This window comes from Anolis sagrei, chromosome 2, assembly GCF_037176765.1.
Source record: "Anolis sagrei isolate rAnoSag1 chromosome 2, rAnoSag1.mat, whole genome shotgun sequence".
NCBI lineage: Eukaryota > Metazoa > Chordata > Lepidosauria > Squamata > Dactyloidae > Anolis > Anolis sagrei.
Window position 1 is genome coordinate 279595449 of NC_090022.1, and position 20436 is coordinate 279615884.

At 41.3% G+C, this 20436-nt stretch overlaps 1 protein-coding gene across 1 annotated transcript; it reads right to left on the reverse strand.

Moving 5' to 3' along the window:
- Nucleotides 1-1042: 1042 nt before the first annotated feature.
- LOC132766924 (UDP-glucuronosyltransferase 3A1-like) lies at nt 1043-17267 on the reverse strand. Its single transcript, XM_060761388.2, has 7 exons — nt 17161-17267; nt 12347-12448; nt 11599-11716; nt 6906-7440; nt 4723-4954; nt 2887-3106; nt 1043-1776 (listed from the first exon to the last, which is right to left on the reverse strand). Exons 1-7 carry the CDS (start codon nt 17252-17254, stop codon nt 1500-1502), a joined length of 1578 nt encoding a protein of 525 aa, XP_060617371.2. The 5' UTR covers nt 17255-17267; the 3' UTR covers nt 1043-1499.
- Nucleotides 17268-20436: the final 3169 nt, after the last annotated feature.

The following is a 20436-nucleotide window of genomic DNA, read 5'->3' on the forward strand; positions in this document are numbered from 1 at the left end:
TTCTTGGTTTGTTTTTGCTTTACAATAAGTGCAGGAAAAATTATCACGATTGAAAACAGATTTATTTATTTATTTATTTATTTATTGTGTCAGGAGCAAATTGAGAATACAATTATAATGTGTAGAAAAACCACAAACAAAGTTAAAAACTTGGCATTATACAAATTTTCCTTTGACCAGAAGCTGGCTACTTTGAGTGCCTCTGGTGTCGCTGTAAGAAGATCCTCCATTGTGTATGCGGCAGGGCTCAAATTATATTGTAGCAGGTGGTCTGCTAATTGCTGTTCTCCGCACACGCATGTCGTGGACTCTGCTTAATAGCCCCATTTCTTAAGGTTAGCTCTGCATTTCGTGGTGCCAGAGTGCAGTCTGTTCAGCGCCTTCCAAGTTGCCCAGTCTTCTGTGTGCCCAGGCGGAGTCTCTCATCTGGTATTATCCACTGATTGAGCAATGAAAAACCCGCAAAACAGCGAGTCCACAATAAGCAAACTGCGACGTAACAGGGGAACATTGTATTTGGAACTAACCAAAACAAAGTTTGCATTAAATAATTTCTTGATAGTTTTGTTGGCATTTTCTTTGGGAAAACAATTAGTGTTCGAATACCTCCGTGCAATATTGATTTCTGTTATGTATTCTGGAATACCACTACCTTGGGCAACCCTTGCAGTAACCTTGTAGAATAAAGTAATAGTGTACTTGGAACACTGCAAAGAAGTCAAACTCAGAGGTTACGGTCCAGTATGGTTTCTCCTGATTGAAGGAGGTGATTTCTTTGTTTTACTAGTTTCCCAAAATCTTGCTTGGGGAGACTTGGAAACCTTGCAAAGCTGTTTTTCTAGCAGCTGGGATGACTGCAAGGGAAGAAAGTCAGTTCCATCATGTTGCTGCATCAGCATAACCGTGGACTTAGGACTCAGATATGATAGATAGCAGAATGAAAAGGAGAACGAAGTAGGGGTATAGCAACACTGACATTCACCTTTTGTTTATGCTATGTTCTCACCAACACAAAAAAGAAGGAAAGTGGATAAAGACGAAGTACTTGAATGCAGTTTTAATCAAGGTTAAATACCTATCTGTTAACCACAATTCAAAGTTTCATACCTATGACAAAGTGGCTCTTCAAATGTTGTAGTACTGTATCTTCCAGTGTAGCCAACGGTGAGAAAAACAGGATGTTGTCCCAGCACAAAACACCATCTTTGTGGTATGGACAACAGCATGAAACAAATAAGGAGCATACTCATCATTTCCAATAGCGGTAGCCTTGGAACTATGCTATGTTTCAATTTATGAAACCAAAAATAGCTGCATGGAGATGCATTTAAAACTGGAAAACAATGTTTTCACCGCAGTTTTGGCCACGACAAGTGCATTTGTATGTTTGCCTTGTTCTAAGTCACACAAGTCCAGGTGATTCAGCTGTTCAAATAGAAGCTTTGTGTATTTGTGTTTGCTCCAAAGGGACTGAACAATTAAAAGTCAAAGTAGCAATATTATGCCTGCTTTCGTTTTCCTGAGTTACAGATCCTTGAAGTAATAAAGGCAATGATTTTGAGAGAAATGTAGATGGTACCTAGGAGTGAAGCAAAGAGAAGCAGCCAAACGTCCAGTAAGTACTGCTGATACCATTCTTGATTAACTGCATAGGGATGGAGGTGAGCTCCACTTCCCACTTTGAGAACGTGTTCTATCCATCCTGTCAGTCTTTGTTCCGGAGGAAATGGATGAGAATGGAGGATTGTGCTCAGAGCCTTCGCTGCAGATTTATACCTGGGCAGAGAAAAGTTTTAAGAGTTGGTGTAATAATTATAATAGCCCATGGAATAATCTATGTCTAGTTCAGAATGGAATTAAAACAATCTATATGGCCTCCATTTTGTTAATTAACTATTGACTGGAGCCCCCAGTTGACTGGAGCCCCCAGTAGTGCAATTGGTTAAACCCTTGTGCCAGCAGGATTGCTGACCGAGAGGTCAGCGGTTCGAATCCAGAGAGAGTGGGTGGAGCTCCCACTGTCAGCTCCAGCTCCCATGTGGGGACATGAGAGAAGCCTCCCACAGAGATGGTAAAACATCCAAACATCCAGGTGTCCCCGTGGCAACGTCCTTGCAGATGGCCAATTCTCTCACACAAGAAACGACTTGCAGTTTCTCAAGTTGCTCCTGACACACACAAAAAACCCCCAAAACAAAACCAAAATAAAACTTTGTTGGCAATGAGTTAGGAATAGGGGTATAATTTTTCATTAATATTCTTGTAAGAAGCAATGAGTATTTTTAACCATTTTCCCAGCATTATATTTTTTTAAAAAAACTATTAGTAGCCTGGGACTTTGTGCAAAATGCACATGTTTTGTGCAGAAAACACTTTTTTATGTAGGAAACTATTTTCTGTGCAGAATATTTTTTAGCAGAAAATGCTGTTTTCTTTGCAAAGCAACAGATGATGTTGTGTAAAATAAATCTCCAATTAGTTTATAAATAGGAAAAAGAATTTTCTGCACAGAAATTAATATTTTTGCACATAATGTATTATTCCCTTCAAAGAGAAACTTGTTTCTTATGCAGAAAGGAGTTTTTCTTCACAAAAGCACATGCAAAATTTGTGCAGAATAAACTGTGAAGTTGTTATAGGAGAAAATGAGGGTTTCCTGGCAGCATTTGTCTAATATTTTCAAATATTCTTCCCATTTCTAGTTAGAAGTAAAGAGTTGTTTCTGGAATCTGTCTATCTCTTATCTTTCTCCAGGTAGCAACATATCTCATCTGCTACAGAAACAGAAAAACCATTAATATGACATCATAAAAAGGAATAACTATTATGACATACAGTATTTGGAACCCTTTACAAGAAAAAACTGGTAGGTCGAAGAATACATACCTTTGGTGTCCTATGACTTGTTTCATTGCATTTCCAAAGCTGTCAGCTTCTAGCTGGTCAATGCTGACAGAGAGGCCCATGTTTCTGGTCTCCACTCGGATCATGTTGTCATGTTGATCCCCAAATAGGGGGATCCCTACTACTGGAACACCATGGTAAACGGATTCCATCAAACTGTTGAGCCCTCCATGAGTGACAAGGAGCTGAACCTTTGGGTGTCCTAGTTCAAATGAAGAACATAGACTCAAAGCATAGGGTATTGCAGTTTGGTTACATCATGGATGGGAACCATGTTGCTCAGATAATAATAATAATAATAATAATAATAATAATAATATCATCAACATTGGGTTACTGTAAGTTTTTTGGTCATGTATGGTCATGTTCCAGAAGCAATCTCTCCTGACATTTCGCCTGCAACTATGGCAGGCATCCTCAGAGGTTGTGAGGTCTTTTGGAAACTAGGAAAAGTGGGTTTATATTTGTGGAATGTCCAGGGTGGGAGAAAGAACTCTTATCTGCTGGAGGTAGGTGTGAATGTTTCAACTGGCCACCTTGATTAGCAGTTTTTGACGTATGGATTCTTACTGCCTGGGCGAATCCTTTGTTGAGAGGTGATTAGCTGTCTCTGATTGTTTATTGTCTGAAGTTCCCCTGTTTTCGAAAATTGTTCTTTATTTGTTATGATTTTATTTATGCCCCGCCACCATCTCCCCGAAGGGGCTCAGGGCGTCCAACAAAGCACTAAAGGTGCCACACATAAAATAGAATTACATATCATTAAAACAATATACAATTTGACTGAATCCAAACAATGGACAATGTCACAGCTCCCAGCATTTCTTAACTTTACCTACACTTACCAAAGTTGCTTGGTGTTATAATCCCAAAAAATCCAGAGAGCTACATTATTCTACCAAAGGACTACATGGTGAACTTCTCATAATAACAGTTTATACGTTAGCCCAACTCATTCATTAATATATATGGCATCTATTGGCGTTTAAAAGTTTGTCTTGAGTAATAAGGAAAGATTTAATATTTATCCCCATCAATTTTGTAACAACATGTGATATGTATATGATGTACAAGAGGGAAATCCTTCTCTGCACAGAATGTCTGATCCACAGGTCATATCAAAATGCAAAATTTTGGCTGTACAACCTACCCTCGACTAATATATAAGTATATACAGTAGGCAAAATGAAAGAATATTTACCTACAGGTTACATCTGGATTTATTTTTCTTAATACCTCGGTCTTGCAACTTGCTTTTAAGTGTAAGTCCTCATAGAAGAACCCCTCTGGATATGAAAAATGTCTTTGAAAATCCCACATTTTGTATCTGTTCACACCAGATTTATTTTCAAGATCCACGTGATGTTTTATTCATTCCATAATATTTCCTGGAAATTTCCAAGATTATTAAGGAGGTTTCATTCCTACTCATGTCAGTTTAATTTAATCCAGTATTTTCCAAAATAAAATGTATCTCTACTTGGTTGTTTACTAAAATTAAGATGGCCATTGTTGTTTTGAGGACACAGATTTAGGACAGAATGATGACTGTCTGTACCAAAACAAAAGAATCCTAATAGTTAATGAATGTATGGTTGCTAAAGCCATAATTCCTGAAAAATAATAAAGACAGCTCAGTGGAAATGGGTAAAATCAATTTTTGAAATGTAGGAGTATCAATATGATGTGATCAATGGGAGTGGGAGAAGAAGGAACCATAAGCGGGAGGAATCGTAGGGGATCACTTCGCATATGTTTTTGTTTAAACATAATGTAAAGCATGGGAGTGAAAGATACTCTCTTTCACACTTTACTTACCTAGCAAGTCATTCTGAGGAAGCCATTCTGCAAGTTTCACATTTGGGGCCAACTTAATCTCCTTTGGCCAGCAAGAGGCCTGATACCTCCAAAGGACACCCTGCGGAAGTTGTGCAAAGCCGTTATTGAGCTCCTTTAGCAGTTGTGGAAATGGGATTGATGATAACATGGACCCCAGGGTCACAATGATGAAACCGGCCTCCCCTGTTCTTTCAATAAAGTCTTCAAACTCCTGGAAATAGAAAAAGGATGATATTATAATCAACTGTTACCAGTCCTAGGAGTTTATTTAGAGGAATGAAAGGATTCTAAATAAGATAAATATCAGAAGATTGTGCTGGGGGATAAGGTAAAGGTCAAGCCTTCCCCTGACATTAAGTCTAGTCGCGTTCAACTCTGGAGGGGGTGTGTGTGCTCATCTCCATTTCTAAGCCAAAGAGCCGGCTTTGTCCATAGACACTAAGGTCATGTGGCCATCATGACTGCATGGAGCATTGTTACCTTCTCGCAGAAACAATATCTATTGATCTACTCACACTTGCATGTTTTCAGACTGCTAGGTTGGCAGAAACTGGAGCTAACAGCGGGAGCTCACCTGGCTCCCCAGATTCAACCCAACAACCTTTCGGTCAGCAAGTTCAGCAGCTCAGCGGTTTAACCCGCTACACCACCAGGGAATTATGATGGCCTAAATCAGGTGTGGTCAAAGTGTAGTCTTATAGATATGGCTTCAATTATGAGCAGAACACCTAATGCAGGATGATGGGGATATTAATCCATCAGCATGTGGAGCGCAGATTCTTTACTCGCCATCCTAAATTCAATTGCTAGTCCCAGTTGGAACAGATCCACTGAATCAAAGGGAGTTTGAACCATCAACCATTATAGATTTAATTGGTCTATGACTAGGAATTAGAGGTAAGTTGATACTTGCCAAGTCATCTCTTTTCAGTGGTGTGATGCTTAAATAGTATTTAACATTTTTTTGTGTTTTATGTGGTATTTGTTTTGCTAACTTGGAATATGTTTTAATGGTTTTTAAGTGGGAATTTTAAAATACTGTTTATATTTAATTCTGTTTTATGTTTGCACATTGGTATATTTGAAGTTATATGCTATGTTAAGCTGCTTTGAGTCCCCTTTAGGAGAGAGAAAATGAGGTATTAACAACAACAACAACAACAACAATGTCCGATGTGTGATCCAATACAACAGCCAGCAGAGTGATCTTGTCTGTTGTGGACTCATCTTGTTGTGATGATAATAATAATAATAATAATAATAATAATAATAATAATAATAATAATGTTATGGAAAATGAACACCTCAAACTACTCTGGAACTTCCAAATTCAATTTGGAGCACAATGTTCCTGACCTCACAATCGTGTTATAAAAAACAATGGATCGTCGATGTTGCGATCCCAGGCGACAGCAGGATTGAAGAGAAACAACTGGAAAAACTGGTCCCAGTGGTGATTGGCACACTGGATACAGTGCCTAAAGACCTTGCCTGCACTTAAGCACAAGTGGCAATGACAAAATTACTACCTGTCACCTGCAGAAGGCCACCTTGATGGGATCTGCACGGATCATTCGCCGATACATCTCACAGTCCTAGACACTTGGGAAGTGTCTGACGTGTGATCCAATACAACAGCCAGCAGAGTGATCTTGTTTACTGTGTACTAATCTTGTTATGATAATAATAATAATAATAATAATAATAATAATACTGTACACCATTAAATATTTCTATTTTCAATGAAAAAGTAAATAAGTGCCATGCTTGAATAAGAAAAAAAATAGTTCAACAGCATTAGCTACAGGAGGTTGACAGCAAAATGAGGGCATTATCCTTCAATCCTCAAATGCTTAGCATTGCTGAGAGTGAGCTATTGAAAGCAGTCACACCTGAAACTCTTATTTTGCCTGAATTTCCATTCCTTTGTTAACTCTACCTGCCTTTTATCTTTTGATGTCTTGACGACATTCCTAAATGCTCAACTGATATATTGAATAACTACTATGTAAGAAAGTTGAGGACTGAAGGGGAAAAAATTGTTAGGATGGGCAGATGTTTCATTTGGACATCGGCCCCTTTTACTCCTCCATCCCCATAGTTATATGCTACAGCTGTTTATTATGTGTTCACAGAACACCAAAAATGTAGCAGAATCATACCTGTGGCAAGGGTTTTGCAGGTTTCGCCAATAAGCCCCCAATATACACTGTGCTGGGAAGAAGAGGCCGTGCAAACTCGATGGAGAAGTCGGTGTCATAAATCCAGAGCTCTGCTTTCAAGTACAGCTCAGGGAGAGCCGGTCTGGACCTGGCTGGGAAATGCTCCCTAATAACACTGTCAAACTTGTTGTAGATCTGATTATTAATTGTTGATGACAGCAATGACATTAGACAGTTTTTCAGACGCCCCCAGAAATCCATGCGGTCCGTTAGAAGGGATTGGGCCCGAGGGACATAGGACAGAGGGCTTGGGATTCCAGCCTGTGGTGCATTAACAAAAGTCCCTGGATAGACAGCAATGTAGGGTAGTTCTAATTTTTCTGCGACCAAGAAAGAGCAAGGATTGAATGCGTCTATCACAGCAAGGTGAAATTTCTCATTCTTCAGAGAGCTGAGAGTCTTTGATGAGTTCAGGACGAAATGGCACTGGGATGCCAGGTGGCCCATCAGGTCAAGGTAAGATGCAGCTGTTATTCTGGAAAAGAAAATAATAATAGTACTACTTGGCTTTATTTATTTACATTGTTTATATTCTGCCCTTCTCACTCCGCAGGGGACTCAGGGTGGATTACAATGCACATATACAGTACATGGCAAACATTCAATGCCATAGACATACAACATATATAGACAGACACAGAGGCAATTTAACATTCCAGCTTCATGAGGGTATGCTTGATTCCAGCCACAAGGGGAGCTGCCGCTTCACCATCCACTTGTGACATCGAGTCCTTGATGGAGTACTTCCTCATTCTTAAGCATGCTGCTGGAAGGTTTTATGGTGTCATAAATTAGTTAAAATAGCCTCCCGCATAAGTGGTATCTAAATTTTCTACTTGATAGATGCAACTGTCTTTCAGGCTGCATAGGTCAACAGCAAGCCAGACTATTAATGGTCGGGAGCTTACTCCAACCTGTGCTGGCTTCGAACTCATGACCTCTTGGTCAGTAGTGATTTAATGCAGCTGACTATTAACTAGCTGCGCCACAGCCTGGTCTGTTAAAAACTGCCTTCTTTAGCATGTTTTCCATCATTAGAGGAAGACAGAGGATGGGATCAGGACTTCGGTCCAAAACATGTAAAATAGACCCAGTATTTGTAGGGGAAAACTCATGAAATGGTTAATACTCCAACTTTGTTTCTTCAGATCATTTTGCTAACTCTTCAGGTGAGTAAGTTACACTGAACTCAATTGGCTTACTTCTGATTGGACATATTTGGGGTTATATTGTAATCTCTAAAGGAAAGGTAGGAATTGTATGGACCTCTACCTGGTGTTGAACTAACAGCCCTGCCCACCACGTCCAAGAGTGAGGAATGCTATAAGATTAAGTCCAGCATGAGAAAGGCCACACAGTCTTCAACCTGTTCCAATTCTATCTCCACCCCATAGTGGTATGGATTTCTTATCAAACCTTTGAGTATCTACATTGTACAACTATCTTTAAATCCAGCAAACTAGTTGTATTAACCATTAACTCTGGTATTTGATGCTTGTTCATAATACAGCTACTGTTTTGTTCCCAAGCCTTTGTATTTTGTGCTACCTGCTGATGTGTATACATATCTAATCTGGGGTACTTGTGGGCCCTCAAGAGACCAAATATTGTCAGAACCTCTCAATACCAACAATATTAATCTTCTGGTTGGATCTTTATAGATCAGTCGCCAGGAACGGCTCAAGCCATACGCAAAGTAAGTATTTGCAGTATAGTTGATTTTGCCCAGGGGTGCTCTTGAGGCACTTTTGAGGGGAAAATAAACCTTGACATATGCGAGTTGTAGTTACAGGGATGTATAGATATAATCAAAGAGCATTCTGAACTCCACAATGATGGAATTGAACCAAATATGGCACACAGAACTCCCATGACGAACAGAAAATATAGATCAGTGATTGGTTGGGGGGGGGGGCAAAATACTGTTTGCTCACCATTGAAAATTACCTAGGGCCACCTCTGTCAGTCGCAAAGCAGTGGTTCTCAACCTGTGGGTCCTGAGGTATTTTGTCCTACAACTCCCAGAAATCCCAGCCAGTTTACCAGCTGTTATGATTTCAGGGAGTTGAAGGCCAAAATATCTGGGGACCCACAGGTTGAGAATCACTGTGCTAGGGTCTCCTCTACTTTGATCTGTAGGAGCTTGACTATAATTTGTTTTGGCAGCTTAGGTAAAGTTAAAGGTAAATGTAATGGTTGTCCCCTGACATTAAGTCCAGTGGTGTCTGACTGGGGGTTGGTGCTCATCTCCATTTCTAAGCTGAAGAGCTGGAGTTGTTCACAGACACCTCTAAGGTCATGTGGCCAGCATGACTGCATGGAGCGCTGTTACCTTCCCGCCGGAGCGGTACCTATTGATCTACTCACATTTGCATGTTTTTGAACTGCTAGGTTGGCAGAAGCTGGGGCTGACAGTGGAAGCTCACGCCGCTCCCCAGATTCGAACATGCAACCTTTCAGTCAACAAGCTCAGCAGCTCAGCAGTTTAACCTGCTGCACCACCGGAGGCTTCCTTTGGCATCTTAGTCAAACTTTAAAAATATTTCTGCTATTGCTATATATCTATCTGGAGTTTTAGACAATATTTGCAGGGATACTAATAACTACAGAACCCATTCCTTGGATAAACGAAAAGCAAAGAGGTAATATAAAATTCAGCATGGCGCAAAACTGTGCCGTTTATCACTGGTGAAATATCACTATTTGTTTTCTTACTGGCTTGTTTTTTTTTAAAATATATTTTCTGTGGAATAAAAATTAATGAAAATAGTAATGGAAGGGAGGCATTAGTTATGGTGGGAAATGAAGGCTTTGATGTACTTTGAATGTATTCTTCACTGTGTGCGTTCGAGTGGTTTTCGACCTATGGTGACCTAAGGTGAACTTCTCATTCAGTATTCTCGGCAAGATTTTGATCTAACAAGGTTTGCTGTTTCCTTCCCTTAAGGCTGAAAATACTGTAATATTTATGAAATTAATTTGATTTCACCAGCTAAAGAAATAAAGGGGGGAAAGATCACATATGAGCAGAGCAAGGGCACACTCTGAAATAGCCAAAGGGCTAAAACTGAAGAATTGTCTCAAAAGACTGCCTAAAATTGTATACCTTCTAATACTTCACAGGGTCACATGAGGCCAAGCAACATCACAGTCTGATAAAAAATGGAAAAAGTTATGACTGCTGGAGAATAGACAAGCCAGAAGAAGCTTCAGTAATTTGCTTTTCCCTGTATCTTTTGGGAAGATGGAAGTAATTTTAGGACAAAGGGGACAAATGTGAGGAAGAAACAAAAACCCAGACAGTTTAGAAGTAGTTTGAAAAAATGGTAAGATTGAGGATTAATAGGGGCTGCCTTTACTAAATTCAGACATTTAGAGGATATGAAGTTGGGCAGTTTTACAACAGATCTGGATGTACAAATTTTGTAATTAAAAACTTAGCAACGTCTAATTGAATTCTTTACCTATAAGTTCAAATTATTAGTACTAAGTATTTGAGGGTAGGGAATCTCTCACTGGCCGGGCCTTAGCTGGTTAATTATTTTTTTTGTCGTGTCGGGAGCGACTTGAGAAACTGCAAGTTGCTTCTGGTGTGAGAGCAGGGGCGGCTCAACCCATTATGCAAAGTAAGCATTTGCAGTATAGTTGATTTTGCCCAGGGGCGCTCTTGAGGCGCTCTTGGGGGAAAATAGATCTTGACATATGCGAGTTGTAGTTACTGGGAGGTATAGTTCACCTACAATCAAAGAGCATTCTGAACTCCACCAATGATGGAATTGAACCAAATATAGCACACAGAACTCCCATGATGATTGGTTGGGGGGGGGGGGGAGGAAAATACTGTTTGCTTACTGTTGAAAATTACCTAGGGCCGCCTCTGTTTGAGAGAATTGGCCGTCTACAAGGACATTGCCCAGGGACACCCTGATGTTTTGATGTGTTACCATTCTTGTGGGAGGCTTCTCTCATGTCCCCACATGAAGAGCTGGAGCTGATAGAGGGAGCTCATCTGTGCTCTCCCTGGATTCGAACCTACAACTTGTCAGTCTTCAGTCCTGCCGACACAGGTGTTTAACCCACTGTGCCAACGGGGACTCCTGGTTAATCACCAGCAGCAATAGATCCTGCCAATTGAAAGGTTGGCAGTTCGAAGCCCGGGTCGGGGTGAGCACCCAAACTTCAGCCCAGCTTACTGCCCACCTAAGCAGTTTGAAAACAGCTGTGAGCTGTGACTAGAGAAATTAGGCACCGCTTAAGCAGTGGTGTATTTTACGGCACCATAAAGGAAATACCAGAAAGTGCCAGTGATCAAAGGAAGGAAGAAGTCTGTGATCAAGGGCTCTTCATCACAGAGGATGGAGCAACAGCACCCCCAGTGGCCAGAATCGAACACAACCTCCAGGACGCCGAAGTTGGGAAAAATGCCAACATAATACCTCTATCTGTTGTCTGTCCTGTCTAACGGCATTAAATGTTTGCCATGCATGTGTTCTGTGATCTGACCTGAGTCCCCTTTGGGTTGAGAAGATTGGACTTTCATAGGCAAATAGATTTTATTTTGAGCATTTCAGACAATCAAAAAGCTGCATTGTTTCTTGCTATACAAGATTAATATTAAAAACTGTTACAATACCTCCCTTTCAGACAGTCCTTTGTAAAGTTGTCAAACCATTTGTTATATTCATCGATAACATGTTCACTTGCAGACCAAGTCGTGACTTGATAGGTATCAGAATGTTGATAATGCCGTCCTGAAAGCATACATGGGTTTTAATTTTCTCAAAAATAATTTGTCAAAACTTGTATCATGACACATACTTTCTCATGTAGTTCTGTGTCCACAACTACATTGCCCAATGCCACCTGTCAAAATTCCCTCTTACAAGTCCTGCAGCAACCACCTTCCCAACCCAACCATTTCTATGTTGCTAGAAAGCAACAGAGGCAAGGCATCCAGCTGTTTTCCTGTAACTGGATTGGCTTATACAGGCACCAGCAGGGATCCCTGGAGGAGGTTAGGACTTCCTGCAGATGGTATACTTGTTGTAATTATTATTCATCATAAGCAGAGCAAAGCAGAGCCAGTGGTCCACATGGGGACCCACTTAGTGTTTCCTAGGGCCAAACTTTTTGTAACTTTTTTGCCCCCAACTGTTGGGACTTTGGGACATTGTTTCAACATATTTGGTGGGGATTGGTTGGGATGGGAGGGGGTTGAACAATTTTGCACTGTGTCAAGCCTATGGATTAAACCAGCCAGCTGTTCCTTCATGTTATTATCAGCTAAGTAACAGAGTCTTGGATCAAACCATTGCTTATTACTGTTTTCATTTTGGTCATTGTATTTCTACAGTAAAAAGCAGAAGGGGTCTGGTGTTTACCTGGAGTCAGCCTTACTCCTTCTTGTAACAACATTCGAACTTCGTGACCCCTATTGTGAAGAATATTTGATATTTCATCCATTAGGAGGTAATGACTTCCCCCTGTTGAGAAAGAGAGATTGGCATTTGAAAATGAGTGGAAAGCAGTTTTGAAGAAAAACAGTTGTTTATCCTATTTATTTATTTATTTATTTATTTAGTACACTTGTATACCGCTAATATCTCAGCCTAAAACGGCGACTCATTGCGGTTTACAACATTTAAAAACAACAATATTCCAATTAAAAATATAAAACACATACATATACAATACACAGTATTGGGCCACCAATACAGACCAATGCATCTCTTAAATTAAAATCATAATCCAAATTCGTTGTTTGTGATTGCCAGTCCTTGATCAGAGATTCCATCGCATCGGATTAGCCGAATGCTTGCTCAAACATCCATGTCTTGAGTTTTTTCCGAAATACTAACAGCGAGGAGGCTGATCTTATCTCTATAGGGAGGGCATTCCAAAGCCGCGGGGCCACCACAGAAAAGGCCCTGTCTCTCATTCCCGCCAGCCGCACCTGTGAAGCAGGCGGGATGGAGAGAAGGGCCTCTCCCGAAGATCTTAGGGTCCTGGTGGGCTGATAGGCCGAGATACGTTCGGATAGATATGTTGGGCCAGAACCGTTTAGGGCTTTAAAGGCCAATGCCAGCACTTTGAATTGGGCCCGGTAGCTAATCGGCAGCCAGTGGAGCTGGTACAGCAGAGGAGTTGTATGCTCCCTGCGTCCTGCTCCTGTTAGTACCATGGCTGCCGCCCGTTGGACTAGTTGGAGCTTCCGAGCCGTCTTCAAAGGCAACCCCACGTAGAGAGCGTTGCAGTAATCAAGGCGGGATGTAACCAGAGCGTGGACTACCGTGGCCAAGTCAGACTTCCCAAGGTACGGTCGCAGTTGGCGCACGAGTCTTAACTGTGCGAATGCTCCCCTGGTCACCGCCGAAACCTGGGGATCCAGGCTCAGCGATGAGTCCAGGATCACACCCAAACTGCGAACCTGTGTCTTCAGGGGGAGTGCGACCCCGTCTAACACAGGCTGTAGCCCTATACCCTGTTCGGCCCTGCGACTGACCAGGAGTACCTCTGTCTTGTCTGGATTCAATTTCAATTTGTTCTCCCCCATCCAGACCGTCACAGCGGCCAAGCACCGGTTCAGGACCTCGACAGCCTCCTTAGTAGCAGATGGAAAGGAGTGACAGAGTTGGACATCATCTGCGTACAGATGACACCGCACCCCGAAACTCCGGATGATCTCACCCAGCGGCTTCATGTAGATGTTAAACAACATGGGGGACAATATTGAACCCTGAGGAACCCCACAAAACAAAGGTTGTGGGGTAGAACAGGAGTCCCCCAGTAACACCTTCTGAGACCGACCCTCGAGGAATGACCGGAGCCACTGCAAAGCAGTACCTCCAAGACCCATTCCCGCGAGGCGTCCCAGAAGGATACCGTGGTCGACGGTATCGAAGGCCGCTGAGAGGTCGAGTAGCACCAACAGGGACACACTCCCCCTGTCGAGCTCCCGACGGAGATCATCCACTAAGGCGACCAAGGCTGTCTTGGTACCATGCCCCGGCCTAAAGCCAGACTGTGCCGGATCCAGATAATCCGTGTCTACCAAGAATGCCTGGAGTTGTGAGGCCACCACATGTTCCATGACTTTGCCCAAAAAGGGGAGATTGGAAACAGGCCGATAGTTGACGAATTGAGTGGGGTCCAGTGATGGTTTCTTCAACAGCGGTTTTATCACAGCTTGCTTTAAGCTGGCTGGAAATATGCCTTCCCGAAGGGAGGCATTAACCACCACCTTCACCCACTCGGCCAATCCCCCTCTGGCCTCCTTTAGAAGCCAGGATGGGCAGGGGTCTAGGATGCATGTGGTAGCTCCTATATTTATTTATTTATTTATTTCATGTCAGGAGCGACTTGAGAAACTTCAAGTCGCTTCTTGTATGAGAGAATTGGCCGTCTGCAAGGATGTTGCCCAGGGAACGCCTGAATGCTTGATGTTTTTTCATCCTATGGGAGGCTTCTCATGTCCCCGCATGGGGAGCTGGAACTGACAGAGGGAACTCACCCACTCTCCCTGGATTTGAACCACTGACATCTTAGCACAAAAGGGCTCCATTTACTCTGTAAATAAGAAACTGCTATATGTTTATTGGGGCCCTCAATATCTGAAAGGCATCAGATCCTATCTGATCATGGGAGTTCAGCAGGAAATCACCAATGAACACAAAGTGCTGAAGGCTAAATTTCAGAGGAAGGCAAAAACAACCTTTGAGTGTTCTTTGCCTAAGAAAACCTGATGAAATTTATGGGGTCAAGACAAGTCAACAGGCAGCTATGCAATGTAGCAAATTTTCCAGGAACTCCCCTGCGAAATTCCTGACATGCAGCCTGTCATGTTCAGCCTTTCCACATGGTATTCTGAAGCTGCTCCATGTATTTCACAGATTTTAACAGTACTACCAAATTCACATCTGGGATATGATATTCTGACAGCATTTTTTAAATCAATAAAAGCTGTTGTCTGAAGTTTGAGCAGTACTGTGAATGCTTTGCTACCTCTGACCTGAAATAACAAATAAATAAATAAATAAATAAGATCACACAGACGGACTACAAGCAGAGGCATAACACCGTTGCTCAGATGATTCATTGGAACTCGTGCCACAAATACTATCCGCCTGCGACAAAGAACTAGTGGGATCACAAGCCTGAAAAAGTTACAGAAAATAAACACATTAAACTACTCTGGGACTTCCGAATTCAGACTGACAGAGTTTTGGAGCAGAATACTCCTGACCTCACGATCGTGTTAAAAAAACAAGTATGGATCGTCGATGTTGCAATCCCAGGTGACAGCAGGATTGAAGAGAAACAACTGGAAAAGCTGAAATGATACGAGGATTTAAAGATTGAACTGCAAAGACTCTGGTCAAGGCGGACCCTGTGGTGATCGGCACACTGGGTGCAGTGACTAAAGACCTTGGCCTGCACTTAAACACAATTGGCACTGACAATCTGTTGCATCTCAGAATAAATTCACCTTGCTGAAATCACCAGAACTGCACACAGACTGAAGTCTTTGTAGTTTATTAAAAAGTAAAGTTTAAAAAGCAAGTAGTGATCGAAAGATCAATAAAACATAGCACTGTAAAGCAGAATTCCAAATGCACCAACGAAACAAAGTCCCATGAGAACATGACAAAATCCCAAGACCATGGACACAGGAAAACGAGCACAAGCTGCTTGGTTGAGCGAGAAGTTGCTCTGATAAAAGTTTGTTTTCAAACACACTGCTTTATACCCTTTGCAATACATGAAAGCATTTCTTTGGCCTCTGACCTCCTTCTTGTTGGCTATTCTCACACTCCTTCGAACTCTGAATCCCAAACGGTCAGCCCGATCTAAGATTCCCGTTTCATCAAGTCAGGCTGCTCATTAGTGTCAGCCTGGTTGCTTTCCTGCCTACTATCAGGCTGAGAACTGTCCTCCTTTTCTGATTCAATTTGCACCTGGCTAGTTTTAGTATCAAAAACATCATTCCCTGCTGTGGGAAACTGAACTTGCACACCCTGTTCCTCATTGTCTATAACAGGAGCATTTTGAACTTGATTGTGTACCTGAATCCCATCCTCCTCGCCAGAGTCACTCTGAAACCCCATCTGAGTCACAACACTATCACTCAGTGTCTGTGGTTCCAGCTGAGTCACAACACTGTCAGCTGCAAAAGGCCACCCTACCGGGATTTGCACGCATTATTTACTAATACATCACATCGTCCTGGACACTTGGGAAGTGTCCGACATGTGATACAATACAACGACTAGCATAGTGATCTTGTTCGGTGTACTAATATTGTTGTTTTTCTAATAATAATCATCATCATCATCATAATCATCATCATCATCATCTTTACACATCCTCTCCCCAAGGAGACTCAGTGTGGCTCACAAGAGCACTCAATAGTGCAAACACATACAATACAACAAGTGCATAAACATAATAGCAATAAGAAACAGCATAACGTCATAAAACCCCAATAGTTATACCAGCTTGCTTTCTATTACTCTTCCAAGAAAATAACAATCTCAGCATTTCACTTAACAAAAAAAGGGGGGGTGAGTGGGGGGAATCAGGGCTGTGATAGTTTCATTCAGGATTATAGGAAAAATACCTTGAATGAAAAGCAGAGTATGAGGAGCAGAAATGATTCAAATGCAAAATCAAAACACACTTAGAGTTTAGCATAATGCTAAAATCCTAAGAGAACTCAAACCATATTAAGCAAGTTAATTTTATCATACCAAATATCTGCCTGTATCTCTGTCTTCTGGAAATACTGAAAAGTCAGAAACATTGGTTCAACACGTAGGCATATACCTAGCTGGCTTGATTTCTTAATAAGGAGCCACAACCAAGAAGAGTTTGCTCCATATTCCAGTCTTGGGAGAGAATACGTGAAGCATCAGGCGAGCTTGTAATGAGAGTTGATACAAGAATATTATTATTTTTCTATTTCTGTTTGGAAATTCACATTTTTGAACTACGATTACAAGCTATCCCTCAGGCAGGGATAGCTTGGAATCGTAGCCCAATTTTCTATTTTTTTCTATTGATTGTTATTGAATCACATTTATCAACACTGTTTGCAATTAGTGCTGGATGCAGCCCTATTAAAGGCTAAGAGAGCATATATCCTGCAACCAAATACCACATTTCTGCAAGTTAATACCATTCTGTGCTGCAAACTCACCCATAAAGGCAAGTTTTAGGACCTTAAATCCCTCAAGTTGCCGGAATTGTTGTGAAAAAAGCAACACTATAAGCAGTCTCTCAATTACGGCCATGTTCAGCTGTCCAAAGTCCAATTAAGCAATCGTTCTCTGTGTTTCCTGTTTGAATAAAGGTGGAGAAAGTAAAGTTTTGCTTTGCGTGACTTCTGTGAGAGATCATAAATGGGAGGAAACACACCCTTAAAGTATTGTCGAAGGCTTTCATGGCTGGAATCATTGGTGGTTGTGAGTTTTCCAGGTTGGTTCATCAAGTGCTCTGCTACGGCTGGACACAGCATATTATTAGAGGACACAGAAATGCTGGACCACTCTAGCAACTACCATGTCAGGCTACACAGAGAAGCCATTGAAATCCACAAGCAGGTGGATGATTTCAACAGAAAGGAAGAAACCATGAAAATGAACAAAATCTGGCTACCAGTATTAAAAAACTCTAACAGTAAATAAATACCACTAACTTATAACAGTAAATAAAGAACCACTCAAAAACAGGGGAATTCCAGACAAGAAACAATCAGGGCCAGCTAATCACCCCCAACAAAGGATTCCCCTAGGCAGCAGCCAGCCAGACATTGAAGCTCCAAGACTATTAAATGCTAATCAAGGTGACCAATTGCAACATTCACACCTACCTCAAACAAACAAGAGTTCTTTTTCCCACCCTGGGCATTCCACAGATATATAAATCCCAGTTTCCAACAGACCTCACAACCTCTGAGGATGCCTGCCATAGATGCAGGCGAAATGTCCAAAGAGAATACTTCTGGAACATGGCCATACAGCCCGGAAAACGCACAACAACCCACACCCTTAAAGCATTACAGAAGTGTAAAAGCATGCTGTTTTATTTTCCATTGTTGTTAAATACAGTGCATAATGTACAAAAGACCTAACCAACCAAACTACAGAAAAGAATGATCTATAGTTCTTTTAAAAAGTTGCCAGCTACAGCAATATCACGATCCCATTTCCAATATTTTTAAAAAAATCTTCTGACACAAAAAGTGGAATTTGCAGTAACTCGTCAGTGGGAATAGTAACCATATAATTTGTCTGAATGCAAAATTGCATGCTCACAGAAATGCCTTATATCTAATTGGGTACAGTTACAATGAGGCCAATGTCTTGCCTTTATTTTATGACTGGAAGTAATTATTTAAGTCACCAATGTCCATAGGGCCAGTTTTGTGCTCTCCATGCCCTCTGGTGGCTACAAGTGCAGGAAGGAGATCTGCAGATATTCAAAGGGAGTTGGAAAGATGGGAAACAGCTGGTAGAATTTGAATATTCCTTCATATTAAACAGCAGAGCTCCTTCCTGCACATTTAAACATTAACTTACTCCATTTGGCCTGTAAAGGGGCATCTTAGGGCTGTGATGGCGCTCCCGAGCCTTTGGGAAAACTATAGTGTCTGGCTTTACTTGAGGGCTATCTGTATACCTTCTGTTAAGATTAAGACCCTTTAATACAGAGACACTTTAGGCAAGGTGAAAAGATAACCAAATGAGTTTACTAAAACCAAGATGGGTTGTTGTAGGTTTTTTCGTGCTATATGGCCATGTTCTAGAGGCATTCTCTCCTGACGTTTCACCTGCATCTATGGCAAGCATCCTCAGAGATAGTGACCTTATTACCTCTGAGGATGCTTGCCATAGATGCAGGCGAAACGTCAGGAGAGAATGCCTCTAGAACATGGCCATATAGCCCGAAAAAAACTACAACAACCCAGTAATTCCGGCCATGAAAGCCTTTGACAAAAACAAAATGAATAAAGGGTTAACTCCACCGGGACTACTATTATAAGGTAACTTAAAAATACATTAAAAAATATTTTGCTGACTGCAGTCATCTCTCTGGAGTCTTCTGTCTCTGGTGCAAAGTGATAGTGTATAACTTGCTGCTTATAAGTTGTCTTAATCTTCTTTCTTGTGAAGCTTAACATGCTCAAAAGTTTCTTTTTTTAAAAAAAGAAATTTTATTAAATTTTATATAGAATACAACGAAAGAGTGAGAACAATAAGGTATAGGAAAGTGAAGAAAGAAAGGGAAAGAGAAAGGCCAATAAAGTAAAAAATAAAAATGATATCCTAAATAAAACCCTAAATATATATATAAACTACAAAAATACATACACACACACACACACAAAGGTGACTTCCATTCCATCTTCTTGGAGAAAATATTCTTATTATTCAAATATATATATTTTTTATTAAAAATAATAAAATTGTCTCTCTTGTTTCTGTTGTCTCTGGGACTGCTGGTATAAGAATACTCCTGAATGCAGGTGCTAAGGATGCCTGTTATTGCTCAGGCCTAGGATTAGCAGACAATACCCAAGCCTCTAATCACTGTAACTCTGCTGCAGAAAAAGAGGAATCCAACAAAAGAGCTCTACACAAGCAAATGGAATAGACCAACTAACGCTGGTTTCTAGGGGTTTTTAATGCTCTACCCAAAACTAACACACAGGAAGGCATCTACACTATTGGGAAAACCTAAACAGAGGGAACTAAAGCAGAGGAGAGGAAAAGGCAGAGCCCAGGCTTCACAGGGGCCCTTCCACACAGCCATTTAACCCAGAATATCAAGGCAGAAAATCCCACAATATCTGCTTTCAATTCGGTTATCTGAGTCCACACTGCCATATATTCCAGTTCAAAGCAGGTCGTGTAGGATTTTATTCAGATGTCGGAAGGGGTCCTGGATCAGCCTGGAGAAAACAGGTCTTGCAAACTGTTACTGTTTAAATGTTATTGCACTGCTTTTAAAACTGTTCATCCAATTTTACTGAAAGCTATCCTGAGATCTTACAGTGTGGAGCAGGATAGAAATATAGCAAATATGTAAATAAAAAGAAAAGTATGATCTGTCCATTGCATTGAGATTCTTCTTGGTCAGTTCTCTCCTCATCCCATGTTTAAATCTGCTACCTTTTTAGCTCCGTAGACCAATACAACAAATATTGCGCACAGAACAACAAATCCAAAACAAAAGGGGAAGAGTGCAAAAGAGCATCAGAAGCCAGAGAAACAATGGAAGTCCTGGCAGGTTACGCAGCAACTCCCATCTCCTAGGAAACAAGGTGATAAACTCCGGGCAAGAGAGGAGCGATGAGTAAACAAGTAATCTGAGATGGATGGGCACGGAAGTCTTCCAGTCAGATTTCATTTCTTTTCATGGGTCGTCCACCAGTTGCCAGAAGTAGCCCAATCAGAAGGAGAAGGGAGGAGAT

Coding starts and splice junctions, on each gene's coding strand:
- LOC132766924 (XM_060761388.2), bottom strand. CDS start 17,254: ATGGCCGTAATTGAGAGACTGCTTATAGTGTTGCTTTTTTCACAACAA. Junction 4,955..6,905: donor CTGCAAAACCCTTGCCACAG/GTATGATTCTGC, acceptor TTCTATTTCCAG/GAGTTTGAAGACTTTATTGA. Junction 1,777..2,886: donor CAAGTCATAGGACACCAAAG/GTATGTATTCTT, acceptor TTCTCTGCCCAG/GTATAAATCTGCAGCGAAGG.